Source organism: Nematostella vectensis, chromosome 8 (genome assembly GCF_932526225.1).
Source record: "Nematostella vectensis chromosome 8, jaNemVect1.1, whole genome shotgun sequence".
Taxonomy (NCBI): domain Eukaryota; kingdom Metazoa; phylum Cnidaria; class Anthozoa; order Actiniaria; family Edwardsiidae; genus Nematostella; species Nematostella vectensis.
Window position 1 is genome coordinate 3,524,546 of NC_064041.1, and position 21,796 is coordinate 3,546,341.

The window sequence follows — 21,796 nt, forward strand, 5'->3', positions numbered from 1 at the left end:
GGGGGGCTGTTAGGGTGGAAGATGGGGTGTCTAGGGGGGCTGTTAGGGTGGAAGATGGGGTGTCTAGGGGGGCTGTTAGGGTGGAAGATGGGGTGTATAGGGGGGCTGTTAGGGTGGAAGATGGCTTGTATAGGGGGGCTGTTAGGGTGGAAGATGGGGTGTATAGGGGGGCTGTTAGGGTGGAAGATGGGGTGTATAGGGGGGCTGTTATGGTGGAAAATGGGGTGTCTAGGGGGGCTGTTAGGGTGGAAGATGGGGTGTCTAGGGGGGCTGTTAGGGTGGAAGATGGGGTGTATAGGGGGCTGTTAGGGTGAAAGATGGTGTGTCTAGGGGGCTGTTAGGGTGGAAGATGGGGTGTCTAGGGGGGCTGTTAGGGTGGAAGATGGGGTGTATAGGGGGCTGTTAGGGTGAAAGATGGGGTGTCTAGGGGTGCTGTTAGGGTGGAAGATGAGGTGTATGTGGGGGCTGTTAGGGTGGAAGATGGGGTGTCTAGGGGGGCTGTTAGGGTGGAAGATGGGGTGTCTAGGGGGGCTGTTAGGGTGGAAGATGGGGTGTCTAGGGGGCTGTTAGGGTGGAAGATGGGGTGTCTAGGGGGGCTGTTAGGGAGGAAGATGGGGTGTATAGGGGGGCTGTTAGGGTGGAAGATGGGGTGTATAGGGGGCTCTTAGGGTGGAAGATGGGGTGTCTAGGGGGGCTGTTAGGGTGGAAGATGGGGTGTATAGGGGGGCTGTTAGGGTGGAAGATGGGGTGTATAGGGGGGCTGTTAGGGTGGAAGATGGGGTGTCTAGGGGGGCTGTTTAGGGTGGAAGATGGGGTGTCTAGGGGGGCTGTTAGGGAGGAAGATGGGGTGTATAGGGGGGCTGTTAGGGTGGAAGATGGGGTGTATAGGGGGCTCTTAGGGTGGAAGATGGGGTGTATAGGGGGCTGTTAGGATGGAAGATGGGGTGTCTAGGGGGGCTGTTATGGTGGAAGATGGGGTGTCTAGGGGGGCTGTTAGGGTGGAAGATGGGGTGTATAGGGGGCTGTTATGGTGGAAGATGGGGTGTATAGAGGGGCTGTTATGGTGGAAGATGGGGTTTATAGGGGAGCTGTTATGGTGGAAGATGGGGTGTCTAGGGGGCTGTTATGGTGGAAGATGGGGTGTATAGGGGGGCTGTTAGGGTGGAAGATGAGGTGTCTAGGGGGCTGTTAGGGTGGAAGATGGGGTGTATAGGGGGCTGTTACGGTGGAAGATGGGTGTCTAGGGGGGCTGTTAGGGTGGAAGATGGGGTGATGTGTGTTTAAGAAGGCTGTTTGGGCGGGATGGGTGTGTTTAAGACGGTTGTTGGGTCGGGTTGGGTGTGTTTAAGAAGGCTGTTAGGGAAGAAGTATGTGTATAAGGCGGTGTTTTGGTGTATAGAGATGCTGTTGAAGAGAAGGGGGAAGGCTGCGGAAGTCTGGTTTATAACGTTTGGGTTCCCAAACGTTCAAATAGAAATTAGCAAAACATCAATCAAAAAACAAGTAGTAATACAAAGGTCTGTGTCAAGGAAGGCGAAAAATATAATAAGTTGTTTGCGTCTTCTTTCCCATCCCTCTTACATCTTATTAGTAAAAGTGACGTATAAAGATTTTTTATCTATTTGATTTTGCTTCACGAAAGCTTTATGTTGTTGTAGGTTGACTTTGAATTGATGGAAATCATTCATCCCAGGCGACGTGCAATCCGACGAACATTCACGCCGGGCGTCGCCGTCAAACTGATCATGTCAGCGCATGAGCTAGAGCTCTTTACTAAAGTCAACTCCGTTCAGGTAACGCAATGCTTGTGAAGGCCTGACTGCAGGTAACACAGCGATTATGTGGCATGATGAATCGTCGTAGGCAGGTTGCATACGACTAAATCTTGCTATCTTAAAGCTGCATTGTCACCAGTTTACTTCCGGAGGTCCGATTGAAACCTCAACCGTTAAAAGACAAATGAATCTATTAAAATCCGAGATATTAAACATGCCATCCGCTCTAAATTATCAATCACATCCTCAAAGAAACTTCCAGTAAACACACTGCTTTCAATATTTTGAAATATTTTTCGCGTTTTCTGTTAAAAATCATCGACCGGAAGTAAACTGGTGACAATACGGCTATAATTATTGGTCAACGAAGAAAGTTCCTTATAAACTGGATCATTGATCATATTGGCTCCTGTTCTCTTTCTATTTTGCATTTTAGATTGACAGCCAGATCCCTGGATCCACCTTCCAGACCGTGCTCCACCCCATCCCTCCTCCCCGAAGTGTGGCCATGGATAACGGTACATCCGGACAAATACCACACATCTGTGCCGCTTTCTTTTAGTGCACACACTCGTCCATTTACCAAATATATTCACGGAAACTAAAGTGGTTGATATTTTTTAAACAAGCAGTAATGGGGTAAGCTTCGTCTTTTTTACAATGATTCCCGTATTTTCCAGCGCCAAAGCCGTTCTTCGAGATGAGTGTGTTGACCCGACAAGTTGAGCACAGCCACGTTAATGAGATCAAGTAAGATCCGCTTTTCCCTGTGTGTCCCACACGTTTCAGATAATTGCGCAAGTTGATAGTAAAAGGCCTGCAGTGATTGATCGCGTTTCCCTTTATGTGCTTCAAAATGATGATGATAGTATAAGGCCTGTTATAACGATTGATCATTGTTTAACTTTATATACTTCAAAGTGTTGATGACTGTGTTAGGCGTGTAGAGATTGAGCGCGTTTCCCTTTATGTACTTTAATTTGTTGATGATAGGCCTGCAGTTGATCGCTTTTAACTGTATGTACTTCAAAATGTTTATCATAGTGTAACGCCCATTGTGATTGATCGCTTCAGGTATTTCAAGGTGCTGGTGCAAGAGATGGAGACCATGATTGACATGGGTTTCATCATGGCTCTTATCGAGCTCTTCTCAAGTGACACCATTGATCGAAGCAAAGAGGTAAGGAATTCACTCCACTTCAACACTAGAGAATGTCTCTGATGTGGTAAGGAATTCACTCCTCTTCAACACTAGGGATTGTCTCTGATGTGTTAAGGAATTCACTCCTTTTCAACACTAGGGATTGTCTCTGATATGGTAAGGAATTCACTTCTCTTAAACACTAGGGATTGTCTCTGATGTGGTAAGGAATTCACTCCACTTCAACACTAGAGATTGTCTCTGATGTGGTAAGGAATTCACTCCTCTTAAACACTAGGGATTGTCTCTGATGTGGTAAGGAATTCACTTCTCTTCAACACTAGAGATTGTCTCTGATGTGGTAAGGAATTCACTCCACTTCAACACTAGGGATTGTCTCTGATGTGGTAAGGAATTCACTCCTCTTAAACACTAGGGATTGTCTCTGATGTGGTAAGGAATTCACTCCTCTTAAACACTAGGGATTGTCTCTGATGTGGTAAGGAATTTACTTCTCTTCAACACTAGGGATTGTCTCTGATGTGGTAAGGAATTCACTCCTCTTCAACACTAGGGATTGTCTCTGATGTGGTAAGGAATTCACTCCTCTTAAACTCTAGAGATTGTCTCTGATATGGTAAGGAATTCACTCCTCTTCAACACTAGGGATTGTCTCTGATGTGGTAAGGAATTCACTCCTCTTAAACACTAGGGATTGTCTCTGATGTGGTAAGGAATTCACTCCTCTTAAACACTAGGGATTGTCTCTGATGTGGTAAGGAATTTACTTCTCTTCAACACTAGGGATTGTCTCTGATGTGGTAAGGAATTCACTTCTCTTCAACACTAGGGATTGTCTCTGATGTGGTAAGGAATTCACTACTCTTAAACTCTAGAGATTGTCTCTGATGTGGTAAGGAATTCACTCCTCTTCAACACTAGGGATTGTCTCTGATGTGGTAAGGAATTCACTCCACTTCAACACTAGAGATTGTCTCTGATGTGGTTAGGAATTCACTCCTCTTCAACACTAGGGATTGTTTCTGATGTGGTAAGGAATTCACTCCTCTTCAACACTAGGGATTGTCTCTGATGTGGTAAGGAATTTACTCCTCTTTAACTCTAGAGATTGTCTCTGATGTGGTAAGGAATTCACTCCACTTCAACACTAGAGATTGTCTCTGATGTGGTTAGGAATTCACTCCTCTTCAACACTAGGGATTGTTTCTGATGTGGTAAGGAATTCACTCCTCTTCAACACTAGGGATTGTCTCTGATGTGGTAAGGAATTTACTCCTCTTTAACACTAGGGATTGTCTCTGATGTGGTAAGGAATTTACTCCTCTTTAACACTACGGATTGTCTCTGATGTGGTAAGGAATTCACTCCTCTTCAACACTAGGGATTGTTTCTGATGTGGTAAGGAATTCACTCCTCTTCAACACTAGGGATTGTTTCTGATGTGGTAAGGAATTCACTCTTCTTCAACACTAGGGATTGTCTCTGATGTGGTAAGGAATTCACTCCTCTTCAACACTAGGGATTGTCTCTGATGTGGTAAGGAATTTACTCCTCTTTAACACTTCGGATTGTCTCTGATGTGGTAAGGAATTCACTCCTCTTAAACTCTAGAGATTGTCTCTGATGTGGTAAGGAATTCACTCCACTTCAACACTAGAGATTGTCGCTGATGTGGTTAGGAATTCACTCCTCTTCAACACTAGGGATTGTTTCTGATGTGGTAAGGAATTCACTCCTCTTCAACACTAGGGATTGTCTCTGATGTGGTAAGGAATTTACTCCTCTTTAACACTAGGGATTGTCTCTGATGTGGTAAGGAATTCATTCCTATTCAACACTACGGATTGTCTCTGATGTGGTAAGGAATTCACTTCTTTTCAACACTTGTCTCTGATGTGGTAAGGAATTCACTTCTCTTCAACATTTGTCTCTGATGTGGTAAGGAATTCACTCCTCTTCAACACTACGGATTGTCTCTGATGTGAACGGACCCATTTTTTCTTCAGCTGACGCAGTACATCGAAGACAAGAAACGCGTTCTTGAGGGACTTGGAGCTGCTAATGCTGTACAGGTCGGTGTAAAGCCCTGTTTACACAGCGGCAGGTCGGTGATAAGCCCTGTTTACATAGTGGGAGGTCGGCGATAAGCCCTGTTTACATAGTGGGAGGTCGGCGATAAGCCCTGTTTACATAGTGGGAGGTCGGTGATAAGCCCTGTTTACATAGTGGGAGGTCGGTGATCAGCCCTGTTTACATAGTGGGAGGTCGGCGTTAAGCCCTGTTTACACAGCGGCAGGTCGGTGTTAAGCCCTGTTTACATAGTGACAGGTCTGTGCTAAGCCCTGTTTTCATAGTCACAGGTCTGTTCTAAGCCCCATTTACATAGTGGGAGGTCGGTGTTAAGCCCTGTTTACACAGCGTCAGGTCGGTGTTAAGCCCTGTTTACATAGTGGGAGGTCGGTGATAAGCCCTGTTTACCTAGTGGCATGTAGATGATAAGCCCTGTTTACATAGTGACAGGTCTGTGTTAAGCCCAGTTTTCATAGTCAAAGGTCTGTGCTAAGCCCTGTTTTCATAGTGGAAGGTAGGTGTTAAGCCCTGTTTACACAGCGGCAGGTCGGTGTTAAGCCCTGTTTACATAGCGGGAGATCGGTGATAAGCCCTGTTAACATAGTGACAGGTCTGTGTTAAGGCCTGTTTACCTAGTGGCATGTAAATGGTAAGCCCTGTTTACATAGTGACAGGTCTGTGCTAAGCCCTGTTTACATAGTGACAGGTCTGTGTTAAGCCCTGTTTACCTAGTGGCATGTAGATGATAAGCCCTGTTCACATAGTGACAGGTCTGTGTTAAGCCCTGTTTACATAGTACCTGGTCAGGCCCAGTTTAAGTAGTTGCAGCATATTAATGCGGTGATAGTAAGGAACGGGCTCATGACTCACTCTTGTTTGTTCCCAGGCCGCCCTTAGCGACATCAGAAACTACTTCGACTACTTCCACCTTTCTCCACTGAAGGTACCGTCTATTAACCGAGTCTATTAACCGAGTCTATTAACCGAGTCTATTAACCGAGTCTATTAACCGAGTCTATTAACCGAGTCTATTAACCAAGTCTTGAACTATATTAGAAAGTGTTTATGCATGTTCTTAAGATAAACGTAACTTCTCGTAACTTACTCGTGCATGTTTGTAGACTAACATGAGCTTCTCGGAACTCACTCGTGCATCTTTATAAATCCACGTAACTTCTCGGAAGTCACTCGTGCATGTTCGTAGATCAACATGAGCTCGGAATTCACTATTGCATGTTCGTAGATCAACGTGAGCTTCTCGAAACTCACTCGTGCATGTTCGTAGATCCAAGGGAGATTTTCGGAATTCGCGCTTGCATGTTCGTAGATCCACGTGGGCTTCTCGTAACTTACTCGTGAATGTTTGTAGACTAACATGAGCTTCTCAGAACTCAATCGTGTATCTTCATAAAATCCACGTAACTTCTCGGAAGTCACTCGTGCATGTTCGTAGATCCACGTGGGCTTCTCGGAACTCACTCGTGCATGTTCGTAGATCCACGTGAGCTTTTCGCAGCTCGGAGGTCCTGCTTCTGATGACAAGTCAGGCGGCATTGAGATCGGCAGCAGCTTTGTCAACTTGCTGATGCAGAGTGTAGGAGTGGCGGTCACTGAGGTGCAGGATGTCGAATTCAAGTAAGATTTACACGTGCAAACGCAAGCAGACCCAAGCGGACACACGCAATCCCACGGAGATCCCAAGCGTAGGGGGAGGGGTGGGGTAGAGGGCGGTAGGATGTGGATTTCAAGTAAGAAACACATGTAAACACAAGCACACGCCAGCGGACACGCGCAATCACACGAAGATCCCGAGCGTACAGGGCGGGAGGAAGGTGAGAAGGAAAAGGTGGTCGTTTAGGTGAAGGATGTGATGTAAGAGCCACACGACACAGGCGCAATCACACGAAAATTGATGTTGTATTGTGCTATGTTTGGCTTTTTAGGCTGGCATACTTTGAGATTTTGAACCAAGTTTACAACCAACAGCAATTGACGGGAGCCATCATCAAGCATTACACCGGGCAGGTGGGAACATCAAAAACAATAAACGTTAATAATAAGAACAACATGAATTAACAACAACAACAAAAACAACAACAACAGCTACCTTATAACGATGACAGCAACAAGAGCAACAACAATGCCAGAACTTGCGTCATTAATAAAACCGGACATAATAACATCGACAAAAACAACAACGAAGACAACACCAACAACAATAGCCACAACACCCGCAATAACGACAACATCTAGAGCAACAACAACAAGCGACAGCAACTAGATTCCTTCGACAGCAACAATGATCGCTCATACATACAGGCAGCGACAGTAACTGAGTTTTGAGGCATCAGGCTTACGTATTTGATCTTTTTGATCCCCGTTTTAGCCCGTGACTCGTGTACGTGATCGTGTTTTCATCCCCGTGACTCGTGTACGTGATCGTGGTTGATCCCCGTGATTTGTGTGTATGATCGCGTTTTGATCCCCGTTACTTGAGTGTGTGATCGTGTTTTGATCCCGTGACTCGTGTATGTGATCGTGTTTGATCCCCGTGACTTGTGTACGTGATTGTGTTTTGATCCCTGTGACATGTGTACGTGATCGTATTTTGATCCCCGTGACTCGTGTACATGTTTTGATCCCCGTGGCAGGCAATCAAGCAGATGTACGTGCTCGTGCTGGGACTGGATGTATTGGGGAACCCGTTCGGTCTGATCACAGGACTCAAAGACGGAGCCAAAGACTTGTTCTACGAGCCTTACCAGGTACAACAAGTAGCTCACACAGGTAACCCATTTAGATGACCCATGTTTCATTTAAAAGTCATTGCTAACACAGGTAACCCATGTAGATGACCCATGTATCATTTACAAGTCATAGCTAACACAGGTAACCCATGTAGATGACCCATGTATCATTTACAAGTCATAGCTAACACAGGTAACCCATGTAGATGACCCATGTATCATTTACAAGTCACAGCTAACACAGGTAACCCATGTAGATGACCCATCTATCATTTACAAGTCATAGTTAGCACAGGTAACCCATGTAGATGACCCATCTTTCATTTACAAGTCACGTTGCCTCACCAAAACATAATGATAGTATTTGGTTGGGTAAGAGAGTAGGCCTGTTGGATTTTCGTGTTGGAGAAGATTAGAGATCCCTCCATCCCCATCCCTCGTGGCAAGTCGTGAGTGCACGAGGCATGATAACCCATATGGCCCGTCGTGTGCTCCGTGAATTTCACATGAAAAAGTATCGTCTGTTGCACGTTTTAACTCAATGATAGACTTCTTGTTGGAGCCAACGCTTCGAAAATATAAGAGGTAACCTATTATTGAGAAGCCATGTGAAACACCATGAAATACAAAAATAATAAATACAAAAGGTGAAGATTGAGGTAACGATACCCGGGCTTCAGTCTAAGGGATAGATGGTCTTGAAAATATGTATGCAGCAAAGGTGATAGCGACTTATCTTCAGGCAAATTATATCTCAAGACAAAAATATTCAAATCGAAAACAACAAATATTACTCCTCAAAATACCACACAAGGAAAGAGATTAGCAAACACAACTCAGAGATACCCCCACTAAGAAGAAATAAATGTTCTTTTGGAGAGAGATGATTATCTTAAAAGAGATTGTTTTTTGTTTTCGCTTAGGGTCTGATTCAGGGTCCGGGTGAATTCGCAGAAGGACTCGCCCTCGGTGTGCGAAGTCTGGTCGGTCACACAGTCGGTAAGAAGTAGTATAATATGTTCAGAATTACCCCAGATATTGTGGAGGCCAAAAATGTATTACTATCTAGTCCGGTCGCTTAGTGTTTCAATCTATACATAGCGGACAAAAGCACCAAACTTGGCATAAAGATAGCCAAGAGGATATGATGCTTATTAATATTGAGACCGGTGCCCACCGGTACCACTTGAGGATTTTGTGTAATAACGGAATAAAAATTAGAAAAAAGCGTCTATCACGGGCTCCCTGTGGTGAAATTTAAAAGATCTGTATTTCCAAAACTAAGGCGAAATATGTGATTGTTTTTTTTTTTGGTAGGGGAAATATAACAGTATTTGTTAATATTTCAAGATAAAACTGTCGTCGGCTGCATTAAAATGATTTATTTAAGAGAAAACGTTTTCAAAGCTAGACCCAATCCCCCTCACGGTTATCCAAGATGGCGGCTTATATTGGCACTGTATATGCTGTAAGTACCTCATAAAATCGCGTATTTTAGGTAAAAAAAGCTCATTCTTTATGTATCAAGGACGTACAATGTCTATAACCTACTAAATATGAAATTTTGTCTTGATTTCAAATTTATTTTGACTAAATAAAGAGGTAGAGATGGATTTAATTGGATTTAAAAGGGGGCTTTGTAAGTGTCTGTCAACTAGACACCAACTACCAATAAGATGCTTTAGATATGCCTCCTTAATTAAAGTTATTAGGTTGTTATTCTTTTCTTGAGAATATTAGATGATTTGGATGTTCTGCCCGCAGAAGAAACATCTGTAGAAACTCTATGTCGCGCAAATAGCGCAAAATGGCACAGGAATTGTCACAAATTTGCGGTATTAATGCTCGAAAGCACTTAAAAAAAAGCTGACCAGCAGAGGCACTACGAAAAAAACAGTGCTTATTGCTCCCTGCGTGTGCATCATAGTGATGAGGTTGAACGCATCGCATGCTTTTAACAGGATAGCAACCAACTTCCAACGAATCGCCGCACAAATAGAGGACTATTTTATTATCCTAAAGATGTCTCAATGATGACCTCAGGGATGGGAAGGGCCGTGGAGCATAAGAAAAGTCTACAGGAAGCGAGAGAGGATGATAAAAAAGTATAGAGCTTTTGTCAGGCTTATAGAATATATTAACAGAATGTATAAGTCGAGGCTGTTGAAAATGGTATGTTCCTTTTTCTGATGTCCAAGCTCACAATGTACATGAGACACGCTTGGGAGATTTTGGGAATGAGAAATCCTTTAACCATTTTCTACTAAAAGAACAGAGTTTTAGAGGCTTTTCCTAAGGTGCGGATCAGCGATAGGCGGACCGTTATTGTAATAAAAGGGAGAAAATTATTCTGAAACAAACTGAAAGAGACTTTTCAGAATGATGCGCTTACGCTAGCATGTGCCCAGGGTCCGCGGGGATTTCTTTTCCAAACAGAGAATTTTTCCTTTCTCAGGGACGTTTTTTTCGAGGTGTCGGAGAAACGACGGTGCTATAAACAAGTGTTCAAATACTCAAGTGTTGACGATACTAGCGTCAACCTTAAGAGAGGACACGTTTAGCCCAAAACCTGACGTAAGCCAGAATTATTCTAACGATCAGAAGGTTTTGAGCGCCATATCTGTAGACACCAGCCACCACCTCCGATCTATATTAGTTCGATATCCTTTTTTTTTACAAAATGAAAATATAAATCATGGAACGCTATTAGCTAGGGTTTTCGGCTTCATACGACCGAGTGGTTGGAAGTCAAGGGCGTCTGCCGGCTCCCCGCCCCGCTTTGACCCATAACTAGTAAGGGTTAAAGCGAGCTCTCGCCTCGGAAACAATTGTGATAATTTGATTTTAAAAAAATAAAATAGGGCCGTAAGGAAAAGATAAACAAATGATCCGAGTTGTCATGGTATAATTTATCAACGCACAATAGGCTATGGAAAATCTCCCTCATCGGTAGCATATTTTTTCCTGCTGACGGGCCTATTAATTACAGCCGCGCTGGTTAAATAAAAGCTCTATAGCCCTTAATATAATACTTAGAGAACTCATTGAAAAAAAAATTCTGGGAAAATTCATGTGCACCACATTTGTGCTCATTTAATGAATAAAATCAGTCATATTTGCATGTTAGCAAAAGGGATGTAAATAAAGCCGCGTGGGGCCTGGGTTCCAGTAGATTTCCTTCTTCTTCAAATGTAGCTTTTCTTAGCTATTTATATGTTTTTTGGCTCGGAATTCGATAGAATACAGCTAAAATGATAGAAATCGTTTTCAAATATGTGCATTTTGATCTTTTTTGTGTCTTGAAAAGGTATGAAAATCTTACCACAGGGTACCCGCAACACCAGATTTTAAAAAAAAAATAATTGCTCTTTATTTATGGATCCGCAAATGGTACCGGTGGGCACCGGTCTCAATATTGATTACCATCCTCTAGGCTATATTAATACCAAGTTTGGTGCTTTTGTCCGCTGTGTATAGATTGAGCTCTTTTTGTGTATCAGCACACAAGTGCATCTGCTGTGAGAACTGCCAAAAATATTAGAATAATGCATATTTAATTGACGTGGTTTCGCGGCGTGTCTGATCGACGTGTGTTTCTTGTTACCCAGGTGGCGCTGCGGGCGCGGTGTCTCGTATCACGGGTACTATCGGCAAGGGTTTCGCCGCGCTCTCGATGGACGAGAAATACCAGCAGGAGCGACGTCAAGCGATGGGCAAAAAACCCGTTAATGTGGGCGAAGGGCTGGCACGCGGTGGCAAAGGACTGTTAGAGGTATGTTTATAACCTGTCTATACCGAGCACTTGGCAATGACGACGTATTTTAGATTTGGTTCATTTTATTTTTAACAAAATGTTTTAGCCACGGCCAAAACTAAAAGTAAGGCCAAACTCTTTTGATTTGTCTCATAAAACTCTTATAAAGTGCAGTGTCTCAAGAAGTGTTGTTATCGATAATTTTAGTCGTGGCTTAAAAAAGAAAGTATGTATCCTCTGACTATTGCTTTCGTTTGGCAGGGCGTCTTTGAGGGAGTGACTGGCATAGTCACCAAACCAGTGCAAGGTAAGCAAAGTGCACTTCTGAATCTAGATTTAAGTCAAATACATTCTAAAGTCCCTCGATGCTGTGTTCTTTCCAGGCGCAAAAGAGCAGGGCGCGGCCGGATTCTTCAAGGGCCTGGGTAAAGGCGTGGTTGGCGTGGTAGCCAGGCCTGCTGGAGGCATCGTAGACTTTGCAAGCAGCACATTTGAGGGGATCAAAGGGTAGGCTAAGCTTAATCGAGAAAGTTATAGTACCGGCTAAGCTCAAAGGGTGGGTTAAACTCATTCCAGGGGATTTATGACGCTGTGAGATAATTATAATTAGTAGAATAGTGTTTGTTGTACTTTTTGATTTACATGGTTATTTCCAACACTGAATTAAGGCTGATCACAGAATCTTTGAAAGATAAAACGTTTGACGCTTTTGGCTGAACTTTGTATGGAGATCAAGAATATTGAAAAAAAAATCCGTTCTTTTTCCATACATGTTATTTTATTTTTGTGGGAAAAAAGTTGTTGATGTCGTTAGATAGAATATGGTGCACGGTGCTGCTGTATGGTAATCCTTTGGCTCTCAACAGGTCAGCGGACACTGCTACAGAAGTCAAGAAACTCAGGCCTCCGCGCGTCTTTTATGCTGACAAGGTAAACCATTATGGGGCTTGTTACATTTGGCCACGGCAAACCGCTCGCGTACAACGTTGCAGAAAATCAGTGCTCAAAATAATGATCATTGACACAAAACATTAGCAAACGGTTATAAGGTTTACTTTTCCATCTTTAGGGAGCATAACAAGTACCTTAAATGCTCGTTTTAGCACCCTCGGCGCTTATTTGAGTTGCAATAGGGGGGGGGGGGGGGGGGCTAAATAAAGAGTTCAGGCTTCAGCTCTATATGAGTATCTCTCATTACTTTATTCTTTACCATTACTTCATTAAGAAAAATGCAAGCTCAATCTTCGAACACAGTAAGAAGTTAAACAAGTACAATCCAAACAAATATTTCAATACTCGGCTTTCGCTGCTCAACAATAATGTAAAAATAATAACTTTTATTATTAAAAGCTATTTATTAAAGCGTTGTATTTGGAAAAGAGGTGGTTAAGGGGTTGTGCTTATTCGAAGCGGGAATCTTACTATAAGGGGGCGCTAAAACGAGCAGTTACGGTAACAGTAAAATGGAAAGAAAATAATGTTAAAATCTTTTCCATAACTTCCCGCGACGTGGGACATTGAACACAGTTTCCTAGTACAAATCTTTTTCAGGTTATGAAGCCATACAACTCGTACGAGGCTGCAGGCAACGCCATCTTATCGGTACGTCAACACATCAATACCCTGTTCACCCACCCACCCACTTTTAGAGTGATTGATGTGTTGTTTGTGCTCTCTAGGGGATTAAGACCTTGCTTAGCCATCCACCTTTTAAGTGATTGATGTGTTGTTTGTGCACCTTTTGAGTGATTGATGTGTTGTTTGTGCACCTTTTGAGTAATTGATGTGTTGTTTGTGCACCTTTTGAGTGATTGATGTGTTGTTTGTGCACCTTTTGAGTAATTGATGTGTTGTTTGTGCACCTTTTGAGTGATTGATGTGTTGTTTGTGCACCTTTTGAGTGATTGATGTGTTGTTTGTGAACCTTTTGAGTGATTGATGTGTTGTTTGTGCACCTTTTGAGTGATTGATGTGTTGTTTGTGCACCTTTTGAGTGATTGATGTGTTGTTTGTGCACCTTTTGAGTGATTGATGTGTTGTTTGTGCACCTTTTGAGTGATTGATGTGTTGTTTGTGCACCTTTTCAGTGATTGATGTGTTGTTTGTGCACCTTTTCAGTGATTGATTGATTGATTGATTGATTGATTGATTGACTGATTGACTGATTGACTGATTGACTGATTGACTGATTGACTGATTGATTGATTGATTGATTGATTGATTGATTGATTGATTGATTGATTGATTGATTGATTGATTGATTGTGCTCTCTAGGGCGTGAAAAAAGACAAGTCGGCACTAGAAGAAGACAAGTATTACGCACACAGCATCTTGAACATCAAGAAGGCACTGGTGGTCACCAACAAGTAAGTGATTTGAGTCATGGATCGTTATAAGCCAATGTTGAACCAATCAAACCTCCTGCATAGACACACGGTTAACCAATCAAACCTCGTGCATAGACACACGGTTAACCAATCAAACCTCGTGCATAGACACACGGTGAACCAATCAAACCTCGTGCATAGACACACGGTAAACCAATCAAATCTCGTGCATAGACACACGGTAAACCAATCAAACCTCGTGCATAGACACAAAGTGAACCAATCAAACCTCGTACATAGACACACGGTTAACCAATCAAACCTCGTGCATAGACACACGGTAAACCAATCAAACCTCGTGCATAGACACAAAGTGAACCAATCAAACCTCGTGCATAGACACAAAGTGAACCAATCAAATCTCGTGCATAGACACACGGTGAACCAATCAGACCTCGTGCATAGACACAAAGTGAACCAATCAAACCTCGTGCATAGACACACGGTGAAGCAATCAAACCTCGTGCATAGACACACGGTGAACCAATCAAACCTCGTGCATAGACACACGGTAAACCAATCAAACCTCGTGCATAGACACACGGTAAACCAATCAAACCTCGTGCATAGACACACGGTGAACCAATCAAACCTCGTGCATAGACACACGGTGAACCAATCAAACCTCGTGCATAGACACATTTTTTGAACCAATTAAAATCTCGTGAATAGACACACCTGGCGAACCAATCATAACACGTGCATAGCAAATCACATCATACTGGTTTGTACAGATTGTCGTGCGTCACGTGATAAATGACGTCATTTGTTATCTTCAAGGCACGTAATTGCTTGTGCAGCCAGTGTCGTGCGTCACGTGATAAATGACGTCACGTGTTGTTATTCAGGCACATTATAATTAATAGATCCATGTCAAACACGCGCGCACGAATAGCCAATCAGGAAAGAGATGGTGCAATAACAGCCATGTGGTCCCACAAATGTCCCACAAAAAGTCGTCAATCGACGGCAAAAAAGATTGGTTTGAGAATCTGGACAAGCAAATAAGCATTTTCCGGTCAACGTATAAAGAGCTAGCCCTGTTTTCTTTGACTGGCCACTTTTAGTGTAGAGTTGGGACTCAAATTAGTAAAATTAGCAAACAACCCACTTACAAGAGCAGTGTACCATTAAACTTGTGTTTGATATTATCCTAGGTTACTTCAATTACATATAAAAATAAGACTGTCGTTCGTATTTTTGCTGTAAATCTTGACGTTTGCCGATAAAACTTGTAGTTAGAAGTCAGACGTAAACAGCGAATTCGGCTTGCTTCTATTTTCCACGCACTTAAATCACTGCAAGTTGACAAAAATAGAAAGCACCGCTTTATCTAATCATTTCCAAGTTTTCGTATTTTGAGCTGGATTCGTGTCGTTTCCATTCAACAACCAAACTCGTAGTCATCTTTTTCTATGCTTCTCTATAAGATTTTCACCAAGCTTGGACAACAAGACAAGTTTCGATCAGGTTTCTGTGTTTTATTTCCCAAGTCGCAGAAAAACCGCTATAAACGTCTGTATTTTGTATGAATCCTAGCAGGACTCTCTGACCTCATCTGACATGTTGTACAATGTCTGGGACTTTTGTGGGACATTTGAGTTGCACTTCGCTGGCTTCTATTTGCTGCTTTCTGATTGGATATTCTATGAATTGCTTGTGTAGCCTAGATTGTCATGCGTCACGTGATAAGTGACGTCATGTGTTGTTTCCAGGCACATCATAGTGGTTTGTGTAGCCTAGATTGTCGTGCGTCACGTGATAAGTGACGTCATGTGTTGTTGTCACGTGATAAATGACGTCAAGTGTTGTTTGCAGGCACATCATAGTGGCGGGTAAAGCTGAGGTGTTCGGTAACTGGGAGTGCGACTGGTCATGTGACTACAACGATTTGACAGCTGAACCAGAAGCTGATAAGAACAAGCTTGTGCTCAGAGTACCGGTGCGTATTTTCGAATAACTTCTTTAGTATTCAGAGGTGAACTGCAGGTGAGAAGTTAGGGGGCACCCTAACCCTAAGCCTAGTTTTTGTGGTTGATAAAAAGTGCTAAGCCTGGTTGGCTTACGTACAATTGATGACGCCGTAATTTGATAACTTACGGTTTGTCCATATTGATTCGCGATAATGTAATGATACCCGGCTGTTAATCACCTATTGCAGGGAAATTTGATAATTGCTATAGAGAGAAGCAAAGCCAATCAAATGCCCGATAACTAGAGCCTTAGCAGCGTATGTTCCCTAATGCAACCGATTTCTTCCCAAACAGGACAAGGGTCGTGTGATATTCAAGAGGTCAGAAGTGAGGGCCATAACCACACCCAGTCCGCCAGTTGCACAGGTACAATAGAGGGGGAGGGGTAGAGGGCGGATGACCACACCCAGTCCGCCAGTGTCACATGTACAATAGAGGGGGGAGGGGTAGAGTACGGATGACCACACCCAGTCCGCCAGTGTCACATGTACAATAGAGGGGGGAGGGGTAGAGTACGGATGACCACACCCAGTCCGCCAGTGGCACAGGTACAATAGAGGGGGAGGGGTAGAGGGCGGATGACCACACCCAGTCCGCCAGTGGCACAGGTACAATAGAGGGGGGAGGGGTAGAGTACGGATGACCACACCCAGTCCGCCAGTGGCACAGGTACAATAGAGGGGGGAGGGGTAGAGGGCGGATGACCACACCCAATGCGCCAGTGTCACAGGTACAATAGAGGGGGGAGGGGTAGAGGGCGGATGACCACACCCAGTCCGCCAGTGGCACAGGTACAATAGAGGGGGAGGGGTAGAGGGCGGATGACCACACCCAGTCCGCCAGTGGCACAGGTACAATAGAGGGGGGAGGGGTAGAGTACGGATGACCACACCCAGTCCGCCAGTGGCACAGGTACAATAGAGGGGGGAGGGGTAGAGGGCGGATGACCACACCCAATGCGCCAGTGTCACAGGTACAATAGAGGGGGGAGGGGTAGAGGGCGGATGACCACACCCAGTCCGCCAGTGGCACAGGTACAATAGAGGGGGAGGGGTAGAGGGCGGATGACCACACCCAGTCCGCCAGTGGCACAGGTACAATAGAGGGGGGAGGGGTAGAGGGCGGATGACCACACCCAGTCCGCCAGTGGCACAGATACAATAGAGGGGAAAGGGATAGAGGGGGATGGCCACACCCAGTCCGCCAGTTGCAGGGGTACAATAAAGGAGAACGGGGTAGAGGGGGGATGACCACACCCAGTCCGCCTGTGGCATGCGTACAATAAAGAGGAGGGGAGAGAGCGGGACATAATGACACCCAGACCAAAAGCGGTACAGGTGCAATAAAGGGGGAGAGGAGAATATATCCTGTTAGTTTAGTGGGTACAATAAATTGGAGGGGAGAGAGGGGGACCTAACCACACCCAGTCCGCCAGTGACACAGGTACAGGAGCTGAGGTAGGGAATAGAGGGAAAGGGGGACACATGGCACACAGCCCGCTTATACCAGTTGTATGTCTTGAGAAAATTAGAAGTGCGAAATTTTGGCAAATAAAGATAGGTTCATTATTTCAGAATTGTAGTGGGGATAAAGAGACGGGAGAAAGGGATAAGCGAATACCATGATGACTATGTAAGAAATAAGATACTAAATATAAAAACGCTTTTTTTCAGTGGCTCGTTACGAAAATCAAAGAGGCTAGATCTTGAGAGTGAAGATAGAGGAATGTACCGACAGAAAGACAGACACGACCAAGATACAGGTAGAGACGAGAGAGATGATAGGTATCATGGGTATTATAAATCATCATCATCATAATCATCATCATCATCGTCATCACCATCATCGTCATCAATATCATAATCACCATAATCATCGTCATCATCATCATCATCATAACCACCATCATCATCATCATCATCATCATCATCACCATAATCATCATCATCATCATCATTATCATCACCATCATCATCGTCATCATCATCACCATCATCATCATCACCATTGTCATCGTCATCATCATTGTCATCATCACCATCATCATCACCATCATCATCATCACCATAGTCATCGTCATCATCTAAAGCACCAACAACATCATCATCATCATCCTATCTATCATCCTGATAACGTCAGTTCCGTGGTGAAGAGAGTATATCCCATCATCGACCACTGCATCTCCGTAATAAATTGATAACAAAATTATTAATGGTATATAAATTAATATTTTATACATAAAGCTAAATTGTATGAGGGCAACATATTAACTACTCCATGTATTTCTCGTGGGATTCCCGTGTCGACAGGTGGATTATCTCTCAGGCAGACTGATAAGACAGAGCGGTTTCGTGTTTTGCGCGCGTAATTCGTACATGCGCACACTTACATAATCACATAATTGTGTAATGGAAGCCAAGATCGGCTCGGTATTGCAGGGTTTTTTTATAAGAAAACTTTACCTTTTATAACGAGATCAGTTACGCAATTACGGATTATCGGTTTTTCTCTTAAAATAATTAAGATAATTAATAAGAAATGGAAAATTAAGGAGTTTATGTAAACTATATATGACCATCAGGACACATCATTTGAAGTTAAAACATTATCACAAAGAACCATAACGGTTTTCCGGGAATGATGGCTCAAAGTATTTTTGTAGCTTCTTAATCAGAATAAACTGGAATTTAATTATGTTTGGATGATTTACATCTTTAATCACAACTACACTTCTCCTTTTGCTTCTACTCATTCTATGTCATTTGGAAGTTTTCAGTTTTTTATAACAATCCATTCTTTCTCTCCCTGTGCCTTCCTTAATGATTGTATCTCCGAGGTAAGAATTTCTGTCCTGTATTTTTATCCGATACTTACCGCCGATATTCTCTGACCGATATGTCCCATCCGATATTTTCTTCGCAAGGCCAATTGTGGACGAATTTGGGGCGGTTTAGCGCGGATGAGATAAAATCGGTATGGAGTTCGTTATCTACTCTGCATTCACGGTACATAAGTTCTACTAATTAAAGAAAGGCTAAAGAATATATGTTTTAAGGCTTACGGTCAAAAGCATAACTGCAAACAGGATTAGGGTGTTATCTACTAGGGCATAATTTGTGAGTATTCCGCTCTAAAATGACAATTTAGCGGAAGTTAGTATCAATTTGACACGATTTTATGAGCATCAAAATTATATGGAAGAAAGTATTTTGAGAAAAAAAAAGATACAAAAAGTGTAAATATTAAAACTCTGAAAGTGACTTTTAAACTAGCCTGTGTACAGCCGCGAAACTAACGACCCGTTGCCGGGTTAGTTTAGTTGGCTGTACAAAGGCTACTTCTAAATCTTATTTAGTTTTACAGACAAATACTAAAATATTCATGTAATCATTGTCCTACACCCGGTCACCTGTCGCAGTGATTAATTGAGCTGACAAAAAATGAGAATAGTTCCACCAGTTCGACGTTCACGCAAAATGCAATAAACATGTGTCAAAGAACGAGGAAACTCATTTCGAGTACTACCGGTAGATTTTAATGGTTCAGGTCCATAACCATGCATTGATTTCATAACTGAAGCCTGACTCACCACCCTGTGGTTTAAGAAATCAGAAGGGCGTTTATGATGCCTACCCCGACAGAAGAGCTATTTTGAAGCAATTTTTTTTATTAGTAAAATAAACAGCTCTCTTCTGGGAGAGGTAGATTATCTGATTTCATAAGTTTTCTCGTTTGATAAATGGACAGTACACTCTCATGGACTAATTTTTATTAAACAAATTTGCAAATCAAAGTATTTTTTACTGAAGCAAGCGAGAATCTTGCAAATTCTTCCTCCCACTCATGATCCATAATTTTTTTACTCAAATTCCCCTTTTCATGAAAATGTGATTGATTTCTAAGAAGAACCATTAGAGTGCCCAAGAAACCATTAATGTTTTCGAGGAACGCCTTCAAGTGCTGAAGGGATCATCTTCAGTGGGATTGGTAACATGTAGCACTTGAAGGGTTTCATTCATTTCCTGATTTTCCTTATCCTCCCATCTGATCGTGATTACAAGGAAATGCAAGTTGATTAATTGAACCCTTTAAAGTGCAACAGGTAGCAGTTGAATGGATTCTCTAGATTGTCAGAGCCGGCAAAGACCTGTCAAGTGTTTATAAAAGCTTGCTAGTAGCACTTCAATAGATTCTTCTAATACCTTGTGGTTGCCTTTGTAGTTGCTTGCGAAGTTGTTTTCCATATCATACGATTTGATTTTTTTATACAGCCAATAGGTTTATAGTTTACAATGTGCAGTTTTCCCTATAAGTCTTAAGTTCTGTTTTTCTTGCAAGGTGTTTTTTAGTGACATTAGCTCAGATTTTATTGCTATTATAATTCGTTTTTTTTATATTTTATACTCGAGATAATGTCTAAAGTAACGTGATAAACAAAGAAGACTCGCCCGCTGGTAGAAACCCTTTTTCGGCTTCTCCCGGAGACACCCCGAAACTGAATGAACCAAACTAAAAGAGCATTGTGTAAAGGAATGTGAAGAAAGGACTTTACTTTTGATTGTTTTTATATTTAAAGAACATGAGAATTCAGGGTTGACACCGTAATAACACTGATGTACAGTATTGATAACAAGGTCAAGTGTTCATGTGAGAAAATTATTGTTATGATACCAAACGTTAAAACGCGGCCAAACCTAGTAATCAAGTAGGCATTCGAGTCGTTATCAGGTGGAGTAGATATATCTCAAAAACGAATTGAAAATGGTTTTGTCTTTGAAGTATTAAAGGGGAGGTGCCGGATGCCATTCAAGTGGCTATGTTTATCGCTTGGCTTCTTTACACCTCCTCGTGTTGACACGTTGACAAGAGACAAAATATTAGCGGATGTTGTAGATAATATCGAGAAATTTCCCTTACAAGTATAGCACTAACACATGATATTTTGTATTTCAGAAATCAAATAAGTAGTTGTCTACAAAACAATTTGTAATCGAGTAAAATAAAAAGCAAGAAGAATTTGCTTTCCTTGACCTTAAGCTTGAGGCTGTCAAAGTTGAGGCCAAGCCCCGCATTCCAGGTGAATAGGTGCGTCCTGTCGTGTTAAGATTACATCATATTCTTAAGAAGCCTTAATGAAAATATGAAAATGAACTGACACATAACTGGTGTCAATTGCACGACAGAACATTCGACAACAACAGGCCATGTTTTCCTTCTCTCTTTGATGCAAGAGACCCTGTCTCTGACAAGAATCGACATGATAAATGAACTGACGTGTTTCTTGAAACTGGTTCTAAAGATGTACGCTCCTTTTCACCAGCTATGAGGGATCAGAGGGATGTTATCACACACCCGCGTGGGGAGAGGGGTGTGCTTATTGTGGGATATTTTGCGACTCAATGAAGGAGTATATTCCCCAGTAAGGGGATGAAGTCTTGACGGTTTTTTACGTCGTTCTCAATATCAAATTCTTCTGTCAAAAATGTTGAGACATGCGATCATTCAAGACAAAAAGAAATTGCTTAAAATATCCCTATATATAAATATACTTTCTGGTTAAATCAAACATTTGGATAAAAGATCACCCACTCCTTTGTTATTGCTATGATTGAAAATGCAGTGGTTTATTCGCAATGAAACTTCAAAATAACAATCTACGAATGAAGTCTGATATGTCATTGACGATATCTGATTTAAAAAATATTGGTCACTCCCTTGAAAAGCCGATGGAAATGGTCGCTTTTTGTGACTCGGCTCCGAGCGGAAGCATAAAATGGCGGCGTGAATGGCCTTCTTTGAATGCATTTTAAGTCGACACCAGCCAAACCAGAAGTTTCCATCAGGCTGCTATCATCTCACGGCATCTAGATCAGCGTGGGTATTTGATAAACATTCGAGTAAGCTATCAGATGATGTCATAGCTAATTG

The 21,796-nt window shown here is 42.6% G+C and overlaps 1 protein-coding gene across 2 annotated transcripts in view; it reads left to right on the forward strand.

Moving 5' to 3' along the window:
- LOC5505864 (intermembrane lipid transfer protein VPS13A-like) overlaps window positions 1-17,623 on the forward strand; it is a 78,333-nt gene extending 60,710 nt beyond the window's left edge. For both annotated transcript variants that reach the window (XM_048731024.1, XM_048731025.1), the window contains 19 exons: window positions 1,659-1,793; window positions 2,212-2,293; window positions 2,456-2,525; window positions 2,850-2,955; window positions 4,944-5,009; window positions 5,894-5,950; window positions 6,503-6,642; window positions 6,951-7,032; window positions 7,659-7,772; window positions 8,678-8,753; window positions 11,363-11,526; window positions 11,770-11,815; window positions 11,892-12,015; window positions 12,375-12,438; window positions 13,060-13,110; window positions 13,783-13,874; window positions 15,714-15,837; window positions 16,163-16,234; window positions 17,542-17,623. In XM_048731024.1, the coding sequence (XP_048586981.1) occupies window positions 1,659-1,793; window positions 2,212-2,293; window positions 2,456-2,525; window positions 2,850-2,955; window positions 4,944-5,009; window positions 5,894-5,950; window positions 6,503-6,642; window positions 6,951-7,032; window positions 7,659-7,772; window positions 8,678-8,753; window positions 11,363-11,526; window positions 11,770-11,815; window positions 11,892-12,015; window positions 12,375-12,438; window positions 13,060-13,110; window positions 13,783-13,874; window positions 15,714-15,837; window positions 16,163-16,234; window positions 17,542-17,577 (1,701 nt within the window). In that variant the 3' untranslated portion in view covers window positions 17,578-17,623. The remainder of the gene's footprint in view (window positions 1-1,658; window positions 1,794-2,211; window positions 2,294-2,455; window positions 2,526-2,849; window positions 2,956-4,943; window positions 5,010-5,893; window positions 5,951-6,502; window positions 6,643-6,950; window positions 7,033-7,658; window positions 7,773-8,677; window positions 8,754-11,362; window positions 11,527-11,769; window positions 11,816-11,891; window positions 12,016-12,374; window positions 12,439-13,059; window positions 13,111-13,782; window positions 13,875-15,713; window positions 15,838-16,162; window positions 16,235-17,541) is intronic.
- The last annotated feature ends 4,173 nt before the right edge of the window (window positions 17,624-21,796 follow it).